This window comes from Symphodus melops (genome assembly GCF_947650265.1).
Source record: "Symphodus melops genome assembly, chromosome: 4".
NCBI classification, from domain to species: domain Eukaryota; kingdom Metazoa; phylum Chordata; class Actinopteri; order Labriformes; family Labridae; genus Symphodus; species Symphodus melops.
In genome coordinates, this window is record NC_136694.1 from 13636493 (window position 1) to 13656432 (window position 19940).

General features: G+C 40.2%; 2 protein-coding genes and 2 long non-coding RNA genes across 6 annotated transcripts; 2 read left to right on the forward strand and 2 right to left on the reverse strand.

Annotated features, from left to right (window-relative positions):
* The first annotated feature begins 112 nt into the window (after nt 1-112).
* On the forward strand, nt 113-6902 carry LOC306822964. Its single transcript, XR_013778974.1, has 3 exons — nt 113-185; nt 5169-5214; nt 6824-6902. It is a non-coding gene; the product is annotated as an uncharacterized lncRNA (long non-coding RNA).
* On the reverse strand, nt 2693-5634 carry trim107 (tripartite motif containing 107). Its single transcript, XM_079342283.1, has 2 exons — nt 5437-5634; nt 2693-4539 (listed from the first exon to the last, which is right to left on the reverse strand). The coding sequence occupies exon 2, from the start codon at nt 4527-4529 to the stop codon at nt 2979-2981; it is 1551 nt and encodes a 516-aa protein (XP_079198409.1). The 5' UTR covers nt 4530-4539; nt 5437-5634; the 3' UTR covers nt 2693-2978.
* Nucleotides 5655-17688, reverse strand: LOC306822960 (phosphatidate phosphatase LPIN2). 3 transcript variants are annotated; one of them, XM_079342282.1, is made up of 20 exons: nt 17574-17688; nt 14066-14266; nt 13871-13966; nt 13478-13743; nt 12868-12972; nt 12559-12670; nt 11748-12471; nt 11522-11615; nt 11154-11341; nt 10944-11037; nt 10748-10817; nt 10444-10536; nt 10163-10221; nt 9370-9520; nt 9086-9234; nt 8846-8932; nt 8255-8407; nt 7817-7931; nt 7328-7431; nt 5655-6968 (listed from the first exon to the last, which is right to left on the reverse strand). In XM_079342282.1, exons 2-20 carry the CDS (start codon nt 14255-14257, stop codon nt 6818-6820), a joined length of 3003 nt encoding a protein of 1000 aa, XP_079198408.1. In that variant the 5' UTR covers nt 14258-14266; nt 17574-17688; the 3' UTR covers nt 5655-6817. The 3 variants fall into 3 exon arrangements, with proteins under 3 accessions (XP_079198408.1, XP_079198406.1, XP_079198407.1); XM_079342280.1 differs by having other exon boundaries at nt 12559-12667; nt 17574-17659; XM_079342281.1 differs by having other exon boundaries at nt 10163-10218; nt 17574-17659.
* On the forward strand, nt 14281-15991 carry LOC306822965. Its single transcript, XR_013778975.1, has 2 exons — nt 14281-14608; nt 14780-15991. It is a non-coding gene; the product is annotated as an uncharacterized lncRNA (long non-coding RNA).
* Nucleotides 17689-19940: the final 2252 nt, after the last annotated feature.

Genomic DNA, 19940 nt, shown 5'->3' on the forward strand with positions numbered 1-19940 from the left:
AAAGTCTCGCGAGAAGACAATGTGACGTGTGTTCTTCGCCAAGCTCAGTACGGCTGAATGCTCGAGACCCCGCTGACGAAAGGCGGTAAGGACGAGCATGGAGGCGGAAGAACGGAGGGTCCGGGTGGGTGTGTAGTTGTGAAGGAGATAGGCACGGAGGTGCGAGATCATGGAGAGTCTTGAAGGTGAGAAGGAGAATTTTAAAATCAAGCCAGTGGAGTACATAACTCTGACACCTAGTGTTTACAATGGGTACTGCAGTCCAAATGTTAAACATTTGGTTGATTTTAATGTGAATTTATGACATAAGTTCATATACCAACTTATCGTAACTACAGGTAAGACTTTTAGGTTTATTAAAAACCAAGCAGAAACAAACAAATACTGTCCAAATTCTTTATTAATTTATTTTTATAATTAACCTAATTTGCATTTTATTTGAGTTTGGGAGGAAACCGGATCACTCGGAGTAAATCCAGCTAACATGGAGAGAAAAGCGACCTCTGTGCCGGTGAATCTGGGAACAAGTCAAACTAATTACCTGCAGCGCAAAAATACCAACAAATGGTGGATGACTTACGCTGAAGTGAAGACAGCCACATATCTGCTCTTAAATATAGGTAACATTGAAGTCCACATCATATGTCCTGTCTATTGTTATATTTTCATAGCTGCAAATTGTTCCACACAATTTCAATTTAAATTAAGAAATGTTTCCAGTATGATTCACCTTCACAGACACCTTGACCCCTCTGGTCTTCATTCTGCCATCTTCCCATGGACTTTGAAGCTCTACAGACAGGAGTAATCAGGATTTCCCCAGTTGTTCTCCACCTGCAGCTTCACGTATTTGAAGATTCTACTTCCGTGACGAGGGATGTTGAAGGTCTGTAGCTGATCTCCATCTTCATCATAAAGAAACCTTCCCAGTTTGGTTCCTGGATCTTCATCGGTTTCCATACCATAGACAGTAAACTCCTTTGGGGCGCTGGGGATAGTACGAGTTGGGGAGAAGGTCTTTGAGATATGGCCCAGTGAAACATGACTAATGGCAGTGGGGTGGGACAGGGCGATCACTAGATGACCCATTGAACCTTTGAACGACCAGCAGTTTCCTGGAACTAGTTCTGAGGACCCCTGAATCCCTGGCTTTACCGAGTGTGCAATAAGTGGTATTCCAAAGACTCTTAAATAATTTTCTGGGTGATGATATGTTTCAGAAGTCAAGTCGTGTACGATACTGGCTCCTTGAGGCCCCAGAGCGAATTCTGGTACAGTGTTGCCTTTTGGACGTAGAATCTTCATGTCTGTCTTTAGACTATGCAGCTTGTCATGTAGATGGCTCCGCCATGACTTCATATGCTGCTCCTTAGTATTCGGGGTTGATGAGACAGGAAACTGTAAGTGTCGTGACTCAGTCAACCTAACGACAGGCTAAGAGCTGGAGCTGAGGTGTGTTTTGCTCCTCTCCGTCAGGTGAAGGATTCTTCTTCTTCTTCTCCTTTGGGGTTTTACAGCTGTTGGCATCGTTCTGTTGCATTACAGCCTCCTTCTGGATTTAAACAGTCATTTCTTCTCCTCCTCTTGAATTATTGGAGACTTTTGATGAGTCCAGTCTCTGTCAAAAATCTAAAGATCACGCTCCTTCCTTCATCTTCATTTCGACACAGTAACATGTCTTTAATATTGATTTCTATTGGCCATTTCCTTTTAAGTGCATTCATCATTGCTCTTCTTTCTATTTCATACTTCCTGCACTCAGCAGGTAAAGTCTTTAGATATCCCTCTTCTTGATGGCAGTGCTTGTTTACTTGTTTTTTTTGTACAAGTATTTCAATCAAGAACACTAAAATAACCATGATCATTCACTGACATATTTTAAATCATAAATTTTAAATCAATTAACAGAGACACTACTTGTGGCCTACTTGGCCTGAATAATAGTTTGTCCTTGAAATAACACAGAGTTAGCTAATGTACTGCATATATTTGTGAAAACTTATACTTATTTGCAATTGTTTCATCAGTTGCCAAACTTTTGACCCCTACCGGCTATTGTAATACAATGAGCCTCTGGAGTCAATAAATTCATTAGATCCCTTCCATTTCAGGTCAGTCTCCCCCTTTTAATAGAAACACAAATTATATATTCTGTTACACATCAGGATTTAGGAACAGGTATTGGTAAATGAACTGACTTTGGAACTAAAAGATTAATTAATTTAACACAATCTCTATAGTCCAGGAAAATGTTTTATAGAATTTAAACTTATATTTTAACAGGTTATAACTGATATAAGTCAACAACAAATAATTGAATACACTGTAGGCTAGTGGTAATTCAAAAAACATTCCACATATTGGAACAGCATGTTACGTTTTATTAAGCTTTTAGGAAACTTCATGAATCTGATCAGCTCAACTAAAAGCTCCTGTTCTTTTGCCAGAATGGAAAATGGCTGTTTTATTTGCAGTAGTGACTGAGATAAACGTTAATCCTCTGTTGGATGATTGCCTTTTTTTTTTTTTTTTTTTCCTTTGAGAAAAATCATGGAAAGATTGAGGAAGTGTTTGTAAAACCTTTGTGATTGTAGTAATGTGTTTTAAGTACTAATGTGGTGATTGTGAAAGTTTGATTTGTATATAATCCATTCTTATGTCTTTTTTTTAAAAAACGAGTCATGTGTACAACTTTGAACAGTTCAAAGAGAAACTCTGCATTGTGCGGTTGATAAGACATGAGATTTTATTAATTTATTGTGACTTTTTCCTGAGCACTCGTACTACACATTAAAGCACATAACCAGCAAAATAAAAAAGTTAAAAATTATTTTAAAATTTCCCTTAAACAACATTCAATTTTAATTTAACAACCACAACACAAATACATTCTTACATTTATTTTATTTTCATCACAGTTTTTTTTTTTGTGCCTGGCATTTATTTTTTTATATACATTTCTTCTCTTAATGTAAATATTATGAGTGAATAGTGACACGTGCTTTGGGATTCCCAGACATCATCCTGTAGGCCAGGAACACTGGTTCAGTCAGGTTGGCCTTAAATGTGTATATATGAGTTATCCCGCTGATGGGGCTGACATTATAGAAGCTCAGTCGGTGCGTCTTAAAACTCAGTCTGATCTCCAACCTGCACGACACTGTGGTCCTCTTCAGCGGCACATTGTGACCCTGCTCAAAGGCTGTGAGCAGATTATTGAACCACATCAGACACCAGGAACTCCGGCTGCTCTCAAGAGCCGAGGGCAGACCGGTACGCTCTAACTTTCTGCTGTAGCACAGGCCGATGATCCATGGAGAGCCTTCCAGCTCCACTTCCCAGCAGTGTTCCCCTTCATGGAAGCTCTGGGTGCTGAGGACCTGGAAAAAGTTGGTAAACCTCTGGGGAGAAGGTGGGTAGGGCTGCTTTGTAGCACTGAAAGTGACCGTCTTCAAGTCTTCTGAGAGGACTAGGTTTGGATGGGCTGTTTCTGCATCAAAGGTAACCTCTGAAGGGTTGAGGGTGTTTCGAATGGAGCGCTGAATCTCTCCGATTCTTTCCCTAAGTTCAGTGTTCATGCTTTCCAGTTTGGGACAGACTCGTGCCATATTGACTTTTGTGTCGACGTGGTCCACTTCTTCCGCCACAGGCTTAGCCATTAGCTCTGCAATGCACGGTTGTAGAGTCTGAAGATCGCCACTGAATGCAGCCTCATCCTCTTCAGTCAAGAGGGACTCTGCCGTGAGCACAGCTTGTCTGAGTTGTTTTGTTAGCTCTGAAGCCTGATCGACTCTGCCACCTGTAACTTCCTCACCTGGAGCCAGCTCTTTTTCTATCAGCTGCATCACCTCTGCGCTGTAACTCTGCGTCAAGTCTTTTATCTGTTCTAAAAGTTTGGATGCTTTCTCTCTCAGCTTATTATTAGCAGCTGACTCCACAGATTCCCGTGCCTTCTCTTTCCTCAGCAAACTCTCTGCCATTTCCAACTTCAGGCCCAAATCTGTGATTTGAGATGCAAGTCGGAATTTGGGTTCTTCCATTTCTATCTTGCCTTTGCCAGTGTCTTGTTCTTGGCCTGAAGTAAAGGGGAGCTCTGAGGATCCAGACCCGACTAGAAAGTCATCCTTTTTCTTTGATTCTGAGCTATTCTGCTGGCTACCTAGAGCAGACACTTTAGAGTGTGATTCTTCTGTACCGGATCTAGCATCGCTCTTCACCTCTTCAACATCAGAAGGGTCTGCATCTGGTTTGACTCCCCCAGCTGTGGCTTTGTAAGTTTCAACGAGGCAGCACATTTTGGAGCTTTTTGCAAGAGTGCTGGTTCCCTGGTACTGTAACTGGCAGTCAGGGCAGCTATGCTGATCAAGGCCTTCTTCCATGGTCTGAAGACAAGCTAAGCAATAGGTGTGACCACAGGGAAGTGAAACAGGATCAGAAAAGAGCTCCAAGCAGATTGGGCACGTGAGCTCCAGAGCCATATCTTCTGGACACTTCTTGGAAGGCTGTTCCTCAGTCTCACTCACAGACATGGTGAAGACACTGAAAAAATAGATTACAGGGTTACACATGTGTTTTTATTTTTATTTGTTTACATTAACTTAGTTCACTTTTTTCTTGCCCTGCTTTTGTATGGAAAATAACTTTAACATAGTCGTTAAGGTTATTAGTGTAGGCTATGGGATTTTGGCCACTAAATGAGCACCAGACATCACATAGTCTTATATTCACTTTAAAATTGCAATGGTTAATTTTTGGTAATCTTACTCACTTGTATGAACGTATAAATTAATGTTTATTTTATTTTTATTAAGTTAAGCAATAATTTTCACAAACAAATGGGCAATTGGCGTCATAACTAATGGGTACTTAGTGGGGGCTTGATATAGCCATGACATCGTAAAATAGCTCGTTGAGGTTACTGGCCACTAACCAACATGACTGAGCACAGGAACAAGGAAACTATGAAGTTAAACTCGCAGTATAATTAGTAAAAACGTTAAATAAGTTAGGTGTTTTGTGTCGTTATATCCAGTATAAATCTGAAGCTTTGTATGGCCGCCAAAGTGCAGAGCAAAGTCTAACAATTTTGCTTCCAACTGTTTTTCTCTCCGTCGTCATTGTGCTGTCTGTTTGGTGGACTTGCTTAAGTTTCGATTTCCTGTTAACAGAATCTCCACCCTATATTTTGATCTCCACGCGGCGAAAGACTGACAGGTTTGAGTCGTTCATCTTCAATTGACTATTATGTCGTTAGATTATTCAGATCCAGTGAATAGTTTAATTTATTAATATGGCCTCTATTCCTTTTTAAATTAATAAGGGATTTGTTACCAAAGCCATTTTACGCATCACTACGCATGGTGGAAGGCGAAGTATATTTTCATCGCAAATGTTGATGGGTCGTTCTTTTGTTAATAAAGAAGGAAACAAACTTACCAGTGACACCACAGCTGCCTTCTGTATAGTCTTCCTGTTCAGGTGAGAGTCAATAAAACGCACTGACGCAAAGCTCAGCGGAGCCACGCATTCTGTAAATAAAACGCCTCTACATGCCCCGCACGAGCTCCATGCTGAGCAGGTAGCAGCTGTAATAATGACAGACGTCCGCCTCACATTAACGTGGCGAATCTTCGAAAATGGGGGGACAATAAAACATGAACAAATTAATTCTTGCCAGAACAATTAATGTTTTCGAAATATAGCTGGAACACACAATAACAAGGACGTTGTATATTTTTTTAATTGATTTATATTTCTATACATTTGATTTAAAATCAAAGAGGCAAATTCTCAGCTCAAATCCATTACATCACAGTAGGATAATGAAAGATAGGCAAAAAATAATAAATATATAGGCCTAACAGTCATTATTGTACAAAGGCACAGTGGCATGGTGACCTGCTCAGTTTACAGTCTTTGGAGTGAAGTCAGAGTCACTCTGACCTGCATCTGTTTTTATGCAACAATTTTAAACTTGGTAGTGAGGTACCTGAGAAGAAAGGCATGTGAAATATGTATGTTTCAAATTTAGAGTTATGGTCAGATAAATTACATATGCCAGTCCCCTTTTAATCCCTTTACACTATCCACATGCAGTACCATATTCCTCCTGGCTAAAACAGAATCTTAAATTAAACATTTTACATCATATTTGCTTACTTGGTACAGTACATGAAGCTAATGTAATCCTAATTCAAGTCCATATACAATCCCTATCGTCTACGTTAAGAAATGAATTGTACTTCTCCAAACCAAATAAAATGATATCAGGTTTGTCTTGAAACTGTGATTGTGGTTGAGCTTTAAGCACTGAACCAAAGATATCAAGATAAAGATTTAAAAAACAGGCAGTTTTTGAAAACTTTTGCTCATGTGCAGGAATAAAATTTCTTTTCAAATATGGCAGTTTTTACATCTGAAACATGTGACAGGATTAAGAGTATATACCAGTACACAGTTTAAATTTATATTTGGAATGTCTAGGAAACTTGTGCTCACAATCAGAAGCTAGTACTAATGCATAGTTATCACATTTTTATCATGTTCATATTTGCACTTAAAAAAATGTTGCATAGTGTATTTGGTCTTAGTCAATGTAACAGTGCTCATTATGGTTACATGCGTATCATTCCCTAATTTGGCTTTGTCCTTGAAAGACGGGACAGCTGCCTTCTGTTTCAGTTTGCTCAGTTTCTCATAAACACATGACAGATGGCAGGCAACATTCAGACATACTCAAGAAAATCTTTTGGAAAATTAGCCTATTAAGAGTGTTTGTTTTTGGTAGAAATGTGTGTTTGTTCACATGATTATGTGTCTACAGTAGTGCATCCAGGTCCAGCTCTGGCAGAGGCTCCTTCCAATAAGAGAAGCTGCTGTATTCAGGCCAGTCGAGAGTAAAGGACTTGCTGCCCTCCACAAACAGCATGGGGAAGAAATGTTCCACAAGCTCACTTAACTGACTGTACCTGCAAAACAAACACACACACACATATTTGCATCAGAACTTAACACACATGTAAACAATTGTAGGTTTGTAAAAATGGGTTGTCAGTCAGTCTTATGCGACAGTCTAGTATGTTTTGTTTTTTGGGTTTTTTTTTTTCGTTTTAAACAGATTTGTACAGAAAACTGTATAAACTTCAGCACATGGGGTTTTGTTTGTTGCAAATCTACCAATCTCAGTGAAATTGAATTAAAGTTTTTTATTGTGGCAAGTCCATAATCCGGCCAAAGCACTTGTATCAGTCAAAGGCTCTTTTTTGATATGACGTCGACGAAGTCTTTCTATAAAAATATGTACACATCTGTTTTGTTCCATACTTACGAGGACTTGTTGCCTTTCGTTCTCTCCTGGATTAGCTCTCCTTTCGGGTTGACTGTAAATAGTCTGGTGTCAGGCACCCCGACCTGCTTATAGGCATAAGCATCCTAAAACAGTAAACAGAAAGTTAAAGAGAGAGTAGCTCATTGCCTCTTTGAAGTTTGTTTTATCTTTGTAAATTCAAAAGATTGTTTGTCTGTTACAGCAGTAATCCCTGATCAATCATTAGCCAGTGTTTACTTACAAACCCCAGACGTTACTGCAACATCTCCTACACTTATTTTAACTACTGGAGTATATTCATGGATGAATATTTATATATAATAGGAGAAGGTAAAACCCATTGGTGTGTTTTTGTTTCTTATCTTAACAGTCCTTAGTGATCATGTATAAACCCTGAGGCTAAAATTAATGCCACATCTGACAAATGTCACATATCACACTTGGACACATCTCTATTCAGAACCAGTTTTTCAGCATTGCATTGCTTACATTCGTCCTGTTGCCAAAGGCCGCGTAGAAGGGCCGTCTCTGTGGGCTGAACAGGTCCCTGATGTCACCGAGACAGGCGATCTTAAAGACCTCGGGTTTCTTCTCAATAACTTCTCTGCAAAGATTAGGACAGACGGTTCACAGTCAAAATGGAGAGTCAGTATAAATGCTTGGCCCCTGTGATACATTTACAGTTGTATTTACAAAGCAAATTAGATGATTTTTTTTTGTGTGTAAGAGAAGTTTCTATTAGAGGTCACAATAACATTACATTGATTTTCAAACTTCAAAGACATTTTCCCACAAACGTTTGGAAATGGTGTAACACTTTTTCTTTCACACGGTTTGCTGAATTCTATTTATTTAATTGATTAATTTGGATAGAAGTATACACAGTGAATTCATCTTAATCAGTAGTTCAATGGTAATGTTCCTTACCTGTGTAGAGCTGAGAAGAGGCTGCTGGGAGCTAACAGCACAGGGCCTTTGGGGAGAACAATGCCTTCATCATTAACCCACTGAAGGTAGTCTTTAGTGATGGCAGCCATGCCTATGGCCCTGGCTGAACAATACAGGAACTTATAACCGTTTCTGCAAGGAAAGGGGCAACAACATATGAGGTCAACATAGAAAGAAAAAAATATATAGATTTCCTCTGAAAAGACATTTGAGCCGAGACCTGTTTTTTTTTTTTTTTTTAGGATTTGTGACAAAAGATTAGCCCTTCAAATAAATGTAATCGTTTTATAATAAACAGCTGAACTCGTTATAAAAGCCCAACTCAAGATAAATTAGAAAAATAGGGGGAAACAGACAAACATCTGGCATAGCAGATTAGACAGACATCTGCAAAATTAGAATTACATCATCTGTGGGAGATAAATTGAGTCTGTTTTTTGCCTGTGAAATGTTAGCACATGTGAAAGATCAGTACAGGGGGGAAAAAAAGAAAAACTAACAAACTAAAAAAAAACAAACACATTTTATGATGACTGTTGTTTAAAGCTGATAATAGTATTCTACACATACTGGTGTATTTTGTGGTAGAGTTTGGCGATGCCCTTGTGAGTCCAGTCTTTTCCAAACTGAGGTAGAATATGACCCAGAGCGTCAGACCTGCAGGAGACAAGACCTCATGATACGGAACAAATCAACTGAACACATGGCTTTCAAAGATGCAGTAGGGAGCAATCAGGCACTCTGCTTTACATCAGATTGTCTAATGTACATTAAGTAGACCACGGCATGCAAGAAAACAGTCTCTCTTACTTTGTGATGGTGCCGTCTATGTCTGATATGATGATGCGATCGTTCCAGTTCCACAGGTAGATGGCAGCCTCACAGCGACAGGTGCCTTGGTATTGCGTGGTCACACTGAAAACCACTTTGTTGGCTCCTTCACGCAGGTTCAAGTGTTCCTGGTTGTGAGAAAATGACATGATTAGCTTAGCTCAGAGAAAACAAAGGCACAAGAGCATCAGCTACATACATTTCATAGCACTAGAAAAGTCTTAATATAGATTTAGGAATATGTGAGCATGTGTTGCTCTTACTATCTGTTCAGAGGTCAGACGCAGTGATTTGCGGTACAGCTGGCTGATGCACTGAGTGGTGCTGAGGGTTTCTGTTGATAGGCTGGCTGGAATGGTTGCTTTTCTGCCAAGTCCAGCTGCCTCATCGCTGTCCATGTCATCCAATGTGGCTCTGGAGGAAAAGTGCAAATTTAATAACCACACTATTATTCTTTTGGTACTGTGCGTCTATTTAAAAGATTAAATAATAACTTACAAACACTCACTGAAAATTAAGAAAACTGTCCATATGGCTCTATGTAACCTCATTTACTGTAATATGGACAAAGCTTTAGCACCCTCTGGTGGCACTTGGGTAAACTACATGCTGAGACTTTGAATTTATTCATAAGAATACCATGCTGCACTTACTGAAAAATGAAAGGAACGCTATTCAGTCTAAGATATTCAAAGACAGTTCAAACACATGGATATGTTTCTTGGACTGCATTGCGTGTTTCCATAATGTTTCACTCCAATATTGGAGATCTTAAGAATGTAAAGAAATTGTTAATTAAATTTAGGTGCTCCCAAAATACAATGGACATTTGGATAGAGCCAGTGGAAGTAGAGGAGATCTTACATACAATACAGACATATTGTATGCAAATACTGAATGACTTAATCTTTCCAGCGATGCTTCTAAATGTCCTTAAGAACACTCAAACATTAAATGCAGAAGAACAGCTGTCGAGCAGGAAGACCAGATGTCAGCTGAAACAAAGCATGTGAGCTTTTTTAAGGCTGAGTTTTTCTGCTTCGTGAGATGACTTACTTTACTGAGGAAGATGCACTTGCCAGTGGCTCGTCTTGCTCCTCTTTTGAGATCGTTTGCTGAAAAACAAGGTTATATTGTCAGGTATATTCTCACAAGCAAAAGCAGCAATGACTTTAAAAAAAAACAAAAAACTCATTCATAAGTCAAATTTGGATTTCACAAAACTGCACAGAAAATACAGAATTTACTTTTTTTCCTTTTTTTTTATTACAGGTGTAAACAGGAAGCTGCTCAATATAACTCATTTGACTGGTACAGACAAGCTCTCTGGAAGGTACCTGGTTATTGTCCATGTTTCTTCTCCTCCAGGACAACCACCAGCGTCCACTCTTTTTAGGCATCTTGTCTTTCATCAGCCGGTCAACTGTACTCTATAATAATAATAATAATAATAATAATCATAGACCCAAAACAAGTATGATATAAGTGTTTCAACATTCATAAATTTAAAATACTATTATTTAAATAAAGTAAAAAAAATAATGGAGATAAAATACTGTCTCTACTGTTTATTTATTGATTCACTAAACTATTATTTCTAAGGCCTAAGGTAAAAAAAAAAAAGAAAAAAACATGAAATACCTTGGGTAGATTTTTCTGGAAGGTTGTCATTGACAAGACCATTGGAGCGGCAGCTGCCCAGTTATAATAGCTGTGAAAGATGAACAACCACTGACATAAACACCACAGTACTGACCATTTTTAATTCAACTAGACATATGTGCAATCAAACACCAACATGTGTGAAATCATTTACAGTTGCAGTAGTAAATCTTACTTGGAGTTGATGCAGATCACGAGGCTCGGATCTTCAATGATTCCCGGGTTGTTGGCAAAGTCCTGGTATGTCACGATGTGCTCCATGAACTTTTCTGCATTAACAGGAAACTCACAGTTAGCGGTGTGACCTCACTGTGGCTCCTTCAAATGTTGCAACGTTAAAAAAAACCCTCTCCACAACAGCAGAGTGGAGTCTCCCCTCCCTTACCTTTAGTGATCTGGCTGGTGTCGCCCACTTGTCCACAGAGGGACATGCTGACATCCATGTTGTAGGAGGTGGAATCGGACAGATACTCCGTCCCACTGTCCATGGCCCCGCTGCCCACAGACTGAGGGGACTGGCTCCCTGAGTAGGAGCCCTGCTCGGCCCCAAGCTGAGAACCTCCCTCTGTTTCACTGCAGGGAAGACGGACACTCAAATTCCATCACTGTGGACATTACTCCCATCATTGCCTTTTAATGTTTGTTTTGAAAATAGCTTTTCCAGAAGGATTTTTTATTTAAAATCGATTAAAAGTGTGCCACTTATTCAGTATTTTATTCATATAATTTAACATACATTATTTTTCAATTTACCTCTTGGGGAAATAAATAGCAGCCTCCTCTGGGTCCAATGTCCTCAGATCATCCAGGTAAATATCTGTTGGTCCTAAATGATGATTTCGTTTACCTAAAAAAAAATATATATTAAAAAAAACACAGTGACATAAATGCATTACTTAGTTAACAGACTCTACTCTGAGAAATTACTGTAAGCACATCTGAAGTTTGAGGGAAAGAATATCAAAGAGAAGGCCTTCACCCTTTTTCTTTTCCTCTTGCTCCACTTTAGAGGACGCTGCAGAAGCGTTTGCTGAAGCCTCCACAGTAGTCCAGCTGGCCCCAGCGTCTCCTACATTCACTTTTGCTCCACAGTCCTCCTCCCCTCCCTCTGCCCAGGGATCTATCCCACTGTCCCCCTCACTCAAAGGGCCGCTGCTGGTGGATCCCTGTTCCCTTTGCTCTGATGAGGCACCCTGCAGCTGAAGACCTGGACCCGTCACAGAGGAGCAGTCCTCACTCTCGTTGTTTAAACTGGTCTCACTATGTTGTTCTTTTGTGCTTGTAACATCAGTCTCAGTGTTATTATGCTCAACGCTGGTTGCGCTTGCTTTGCATGCAGGAGTATCGATTTCATCTACTAAATTCGCTATAGAAGAACACTGCTCCTGTTTTTCTAATTCTAAGTCCACGTAAGTCTTAGCGGCTGGTGCACAAGACATGTTGAGCTCAGTGGGAGTGGAATGAGCAACGTGAGAGTTTTTCTCTTTGGGTAAAGGGGGGGCCTGCAAAGTGAGGCTACCTAGATCCAAAGATTGAGTCCGTGGTTGAGGCCTAACCACGGTTACGCTGCCCATTCTGCCACAGCTGATCACAGGCTGATAATCCATGTCGAAGGAGTCCTGTCTCTCAATGGTGCAGAAATGAGAGCGGTCAGAAGGGGAGATGCGCTGCAACTCCACTGGTGTCCTCTCTGATTGACACAGCTGCAAGGGGGAGGTCACATCGAGCGTCAGTGTGGCTAATCACATCTATAGCCGTTTACGTTGTTCGTGTACAGGACATTTACGTACCATAGGAAAGCCGCCCCAGTTCCACTCTATCTGAGGCCCAGAGGAGCCCTTGGGTTTGACCACGAGCTCAGAGTCGCTCTTGGGAGAGGAGGGCCGACTTAAGAACACACTGCTGTGACGGAGAAAAAAAAAAAAGATCAAATGTGAGACAGAGAGGAACAAAAATCAACTCGTGTGAGGACAGGACACTGAAAGGACTCAGTATGACTTTATCTCTAACTGCTCCTCAAACTGCCTCAGTGAGACCCACGCTCAACACAAACAAAACAATCAGTCAATCAATACAGAGTAAATGTTGACATTCCTCACCTTTCCGCGGGTGACTGCTCTACGTCTGAGTGTGCATGAGTGTCTTGGGTCAGCATGGCAGCGAGCTCGCTCGGCTCCTCGGACAGCGAGTAGTATATTGACTTACTGTTACACACGTAAGAAGACATTTGTAAACCAGTGAACACTCAAATCAAGCTGAAAGAACACAAAATGTGGCAATCTCACGACAACAGCACAGCATGCAGCTAAAGTAGGCCATGAAAAACAACATGTAACATCAATAAAAGCTTATTGCTTCCGGTTCCGGGTCGCTGTTCGTGTGGTCGACTGGTCGGAGCTACTTTTAGCGTTATTTAGCATTTATTACGTTTTTCTTTGTTGATAGGTTAAATGTTTTTGTATAGTTGCACTGTCGTTATTTGCTGCTCTGTGTGCCCTGAATTGAATTGAATTGAATTGAATTGAGTTTGCTGCTTCAATGCATCACAGCAGGACAATAGGGTCTCTTATTACTACAGACCATTTCAACCAAAATGAGTAGATCACAAGATGTGCAAAAGTTTTTATTATGAGACGGCGGTAAGACCAAATGATACTCGCGCTGGCCTCAGATCTTGTATCATTCATAGTTGAAGTCTGAATCACAGACCTGACGTGCAGCGGTGTGATGGGCCCCTCTTTAGCGGGACTCTCCTGTCCAGCCTGATCGCTCTCTCTCTCCAACTCCCTCTCTCGCTCCCTCTCGTCCGATGAGGAGCCGGCCTCGTCTCTCAGGTGAGGGTCCGAACGGAATCGCTTGCGGCGCCGTTTCTTCTTGCGAGCGCCAGACCCGGCCGTGACGGATCCCTCGCCCGTCTCCTCGACGTCCTCCGGGGTCTCGACGGTGATTGGGGAGGTACACAAATGGGCCGGGACCTGCGACTGAGGAAGGAGGAGAAAGTTTGCAAGGAAGATTTAATGAGTTAATGGAACACAAATTGATACATTCTGACCGAACATTGATGAAAACGGATAATATGAAGGAGGGCTTAATCCATCTCACCTCCATGTTTTCGTTCTCCTCCACAAAGAAAGCTTCTCCATTGTCCCCCAGCTTCATGTGAAGGTCAACCGATTCACCATTTATCTCGATGTCCACCTGCAATAGTGACGCATTCGTTTGTCACATGATGAAAGCAGGAGAAAAAAAACCTATCGTAGAACTTTAGTTAAAGTGATCATAAAGGGAAACACTGACGATTTTCTCCTTGGAGCGCAGCACGCCCAGCTTGCCGAAGCGAACGTGAAAGGGGGAACACTGGAACGATCCATCAGGCTGACGCACCACGATCACGTCGATGCCTCCGGTCAGAGTGGCTGGGTTAAGGCCGCGGTACAACTCCTTCACCGTCACAAACACAGTCTCCGCAAACTGGCCCACAATGTTCATGGTTTGGGACTGAAAAAAAAAACAAACAAACAAAGAAGTGAGAACATCAGGAGCAAAAAGTGTCTGTTTAGTTTTCTCTTTCCATGTCTTCCAACTGTGATACATAACATCTATGAAAGAATTCTCATGACTCGATCATTGAACTAATCAAGATACAATACGAGCTGCAACAAAGCACATGAAGCATGGACTTTGTATAGGAATGAATGCAGTAAGCCCTGAACAGAAGGTAGGGGTTTCTTTTGAATAATGCAACGTCAGTGTTTCCACTGTTTAGAGTCAACCGTAATGACCTTTGGATCACATCTTATTCATGACTAATGGGCTGAAGATCAACAACTGTGAAAGAAGGTGAGGTTGTGTTACAGCAGACATACTCAGAGGCTTGTCACTACAAAACCTGAAAGAGCTACAACAGCCATTACTGTGGCAGAACAGGAAGAATATATGAGTTCCTGACACACACACACACGTTAATTTTTTTTTTCTTTTTTCATATCATCTTTTTTTTCCCCTCTTCAGCAAGCCAGAACATGTGGAACCAGAAGCAGCGTTAGGAAGTCAAGCACTCTAAACTTTTCCAAGGCTCCCGAAAGCTCCACATGTGGGCCAGTCAGAAGAACCTGCATCATTCAACGTTAGAGACTGTGAGAGTCACTTCAGTTCAGTGTGATGTAGAAACCGGGTTGTCACCTCATTTGACCTTACGAGCCCCTGACATGATTGAACTGTATCTACCAATACAGAACTATTGTGGAATTTGATTTAAGAGAAAAATGTTTTTTGAAGTCTCAAACAAGAAGCCAGTGACGTTAGCATAGGAATAACCAATTTAATCCTTTAAAAAAAACCTGATTTAAAAACACATTCAGTCAAAAGAAATCACAAAACGTTCATTTGTTCCACTTTTATGAAGCTCAAAGAGTGCAACTGCTGCTGACACAGCTTGTTCACATTGCTCACAAGGCACAGTGTGTGTGTGTGTCAGCTCTGTAAGACTGAACTGAGATCCACATAATCAAAGATTGTCTTCACAACCCAGTCAAACAGATCATATGTTTGTTTGTCATTCACCTCTCTTACATTCTTTTGAAAAACATCAAAAACAGCCATGTTAAACTCGAGTTGGTTCTGAGACGTGAATGCATAAAACAGAGACTGGCACAGTAAACTTATCGGACGCGTCCCCTCTACATTTACAGTTCAAAGTCTTACCCACAGCGAGGGATGTAGACGTCCCGTCCCAAGCAGACTCTGTTCACTGGACCTCTCTTCTGCCATACGACCACACTATAAAAGGCTCTTCCCATCCCACTTTGGCCAAACATTGGCTTCATCTCCACCCGAGGAACTGGTCGTTCCCAGGATGCTCAGTTCACTCTAAAGGCTAGACGTAACCCCCCCACCCGAGTCTGTCAGTAGATGTTAGGCAACATTTTGTTACCTTTAACAACTGACACCTAGTGACAAATATCGTACAGTTGATAGTAACAACTGAATAGTAACACAGGAAATTCCTCCTGATCAATTATCGTTGAAATGATAGCGCTCTATTCCACTGTGTCGCTGTGGCTGGATGCAAAATATAGCAATCTAGGAGAGAGTCCTGGTAAATTCAGTCACACGCTGATGCTTCCTCTGTCGAACACACACACACACACACACACACACACACACACACACACACACACACACACACACACACACACACACACACACACACACACACACACACACACACACACACACACACACACACACACACACACACACACACACACACACACTTTCCCCCCCTTGCACTGCACATGACAGCCAGACCAGCAGTTTCTGAAAGGCTTCGGACAGACTATTCAAACACGCTCCACATGAAAACACACAACTGAGCAATCACACAGTTTCTGGGTTTGACCACCACTCTCTGGGCCATCAAAGATGAGGAGGGCTCTCCTGCAGTCATGCTCTGCCAATACTGGAAAACCCGACAGGGACTGCCTGCCGGGTCAACTCAGGAGGAACTCAAGCAAAGACAGTGCAGAGATGGACGGACATCACTCCATGGGTTGGTGTATTTTTAACGGTACTCAACAGTAAGGTAGGCATACGTTTTTTTTTTTTTGTTTGTTTTTTTTTAAAAGGCTCAGACAAAAAGTTGTCATTGAAGTGAATATTTCATGGAGGACCTCTTGACGCTTTTCACACATTTAGAGTGAAAGTGCCAGATCAGCTGTACATTAGCAAACAGGAAGAACAAAAGCCAGCGGTAAACAATGGTAATGAGATATAACCAAATGTGGATCTGTAGAGAGTTTACAGAGGGGGAAGATAAGGGGTTAATCACTGATTCGTTCATGTATATACTCTTAGAAGTCCAGCATGGGAGAATTTGATGATATTACACATTAATTTGTCATTTATGCTAGTTCTTGATTTATTGGTTGTCAAAAATAATGAGTAACATTTGAACTGAAACTGAAAATTCTTCATGATGTTCTGAGTGGAGAAATTAAAAAAGTGTCTGTCAAATAATATGTCTTAAATCAACCAACTCTGTAATTAGTTATCTGCTTATTTGACTTCTCTGACTGATTCAGCACTTGATAAAATAGTCACACACACTTGAGCAGTAAAGAATCTTAAAATTTAAGATTACTCAATCAAGTGTCTAGACTGTCCAGACTGAGGCGACCTCAATGCACGTGCCCCCTCTCTGACCAATCAGAATTGCGCATTAAATTCTTGTGTCGGTTAAATAATATTTTAATAACATATGAACACAGATGACCATGGCTGACTAAATCTGAATAATTCAGTCCCTCGGGGTGCAGAGAAACTCATTTCATAAAGGCTTGTCTAAAAACTGGTGGAGGACGGTCAGAGTTTTTTCATTTTACAAAACATTAAAAATTAAAAGCAGGTTGTTCAATACTATAATGACAGAGAGGCCTAGACTACACCACGACCTCTATTAACTTTCAACACAGTTTGATAATGTGTATAAGCCTGTGTTCGTAACTTTAACACTTGACATTAGAGAAATATTAAAGAGGAAGGTCTTTCAATACAAACGTTCAGAGATATACGCTACAAGTCCTTCATGTGAAACACATTTATATTTCCTCCTGACACATCTTCATGTGTTTTACACGGAGTCAAATGTGCAAACATCTCCCGGACTTGTCCCAACAACATGTAAAAACAACATCACAAAGGACACACCTCTGTTTGTCCTGACTGTTTTTTTTAACGACGGAAGAATAAGTTAATGGCGTTTGTTCTCTGCAGAAATAAATAGAAAATGTAGATAGCAGCTTACCTTCCGTTGTGTTTTTTCAGGATTAACCAAACAACGACAGACATTCAGGATGCTTCCTAGTACGTATACTAGTGGCAAGTTTTCTGCGCATGCGTAAAACACATCACACGAAGAGCCAATGACGAGACTTAAAATGAAAAATGTCCCGCCTCTAACGTTCAATTGTAAACAAAGAAATATATAGTGCGCGAATTCCTGTCATTGTAATAAGAAATCATTAAAACAAAACAGGGAAGTATGTTGTTAAATTGGACAATTCAAATATATTAAGATTTTAACTAAATGTGGCACTAAAAAAAGCAAAAAAGTGATTCCGGCTGCTGAAAAGTACTGTCTCTAATATAAGAACAGAGCCCTGTACCTCAACTATAATGAACCCATTTAAAACATTTTGAAACGGATGTGTACACTTTAACTCATAGTCGCTTATATAAAAAAAAATACTGACAAAAGACCATGACACAAATCAGGGTTTAAACAGAACAAACTGAAATACATTATTATTTACCTTATGTAAGTACATGTTGTTGTTATTATCCTACACTCAAGCAAATGCAACACAAATGTGTTCATTTTTGTACTGTAAAGTTCAAGTTTGAATGACAATAAAGAAAGTCTAAGTCTAATATCTTTAGGCATTTGAGTTATTGAGTTATCACCATTTGATGTTTTATTCTTTTTAATTTAACATATCTTGAGTTTGGCCTCTTGTATGTTTAGTAAAGATAACTCAATTTATTTAGCCTTCCTGATAGGTTACCTATCTGTCCACATGATTCTTAGTAGCTTCAGGAACCCTAACAGCATTGCCACCTTCAACAAGCAGGCCTAGGTTAGTTTCTATCCAGGTAGTGATACTATCCACCCTGCCCAATACCACATGGCCCCTATTGGCCTCCCAAATCTCAACTGTTTAGTCCAGTGAACAACAAAAGTCAGGATATCACTGGTGTATCACTCAAACAAGTTTAAGTGATACTGCTTCTGCCATATTGGCACTTTACAACAGTCTACAGATTGACTTGTAGATTCTAGACCTTTTCTGGACTGAAAAGATGTGCCTGAGATTATATATATATATATATATATATATATATATATATATATATATATATATATATATATATATTGTAATGTATTTTTGACTACTGCTTTGATTACTAAAGTCTATTTTGCCTTGAAAAGGCCTGGCTTTGTATTAGAAGATATGCCCAATTTTAGACAAGTTCTTTTGAAAATATTTTCCTGGGCCGAGACAGTATCTTCAAAAGAATTTTATTACGCTGTGCATCTAACAATTTCATGCACTTACAGCCAGGCAACACTTTTTCTCATTTTGTCCCAGCACTCAATCCTCATCATTATTCATTGAGGAGTTTTTGTCACCTCTTGAAAATGGTAACTCAGGTAGTAGAGACCAGTAGAGGGCATCACTGCACCTGTATAGAGCCTTTCCTTAACCAAATGCTTCCATTCATGCTGGGAACTATTAAAACGTACATATTCTAATGAAAAATATATATATATATGTATATATATATATATATATATATATATATATATATTCCTCTGTGTTTGAAAATTTAAATATGCTCTGTTCCTTAAACAAATTAAAAATATGACAATCTGCTTTCAGGTTATATCTATGTGTATATAGTATAAAGATAACATTTCACAGAAAGAATAACATGTTTGGAAGCATTAAGACATATTTTTAGTCAAATTTTGAATATGCAGAAATGTCCTCGTGTCCCAAGATGTCATTTGTTTATATTGATGGTCAGATACTTTTTAACACAACACATTATTTATTGCCCTGTTAAGGAGATGATTTTGTTACACATTTTGGCGAAGGCAGGGTTTATTGGCAAAACATGAAATATATTCACACAAAGTCACTGTCATGATGTCATACCAATAACATCATAAAACAGATGTTAGCATCAAGGTTTTTTGGATTAAAAAGAAGAAAAAAAACAGATGTTAGCACCATGACATAATTCAAGGTGTTCCCTGCCCATTCAGGCCTCAGTGATGGCCTTCTAGACTGCCTATTTAAGGACACCAATAGCCTTACAACAGAAACACTGGCTTTCAAAACTGCTCTGCAATTGCTCACAGCTCTCTTCCCCATGTTTCCAACCCTCCACCAGACAGAGCCTCCTCTAAATGTTTAGGCTCTTTTCTCTAAATAAGGCAGCCTTATCGTAGTTCCTGTCATTTCTGCCTCTTTCCCAAACAACCCGAGCGGCGTCTGTGGCAGTAGCAAGCTGGAGCCTGTGCATTCTTTTGCCTTGTATGGAGAAATGGCCCTGCCTGAGATGTCTTTGCACGGGTCAGGCTGGCCTATCCATTGGACGGGGTGGA

Bases quoted from the DNA above. Each gene is read 5' to 3' on its own strand.
- trim107 (XM_079342283.1), bottom strand. From the start codon at position 4,529: ATGTCTGTGAGTGAGACTGAGGAACAGCCTTCCAAGAAGTGTCCAGAA.
- LOC306822960 (XM_079342282.1), bottom strand. From the start codon at position 14,257: ATGAACATTGTGGGCCAGTTTGCGGAGACTGTGTTTGTGACGGTGAAG. The intron at 13,967-14,065 runs GTCAGTGTTTCC...TCACTATTGCAG, and splicing joins TGCGCTCCAAGGAGAAAATC to GTGGACATCGAGATAAATGG. The intron at 10,537-10,747 runs GTATTTCATGTT...TTATTATTATAG, and splicing joins TCCAGAAAAATCTACCCAAG to AGTACAGTTGACCGGCTGAT.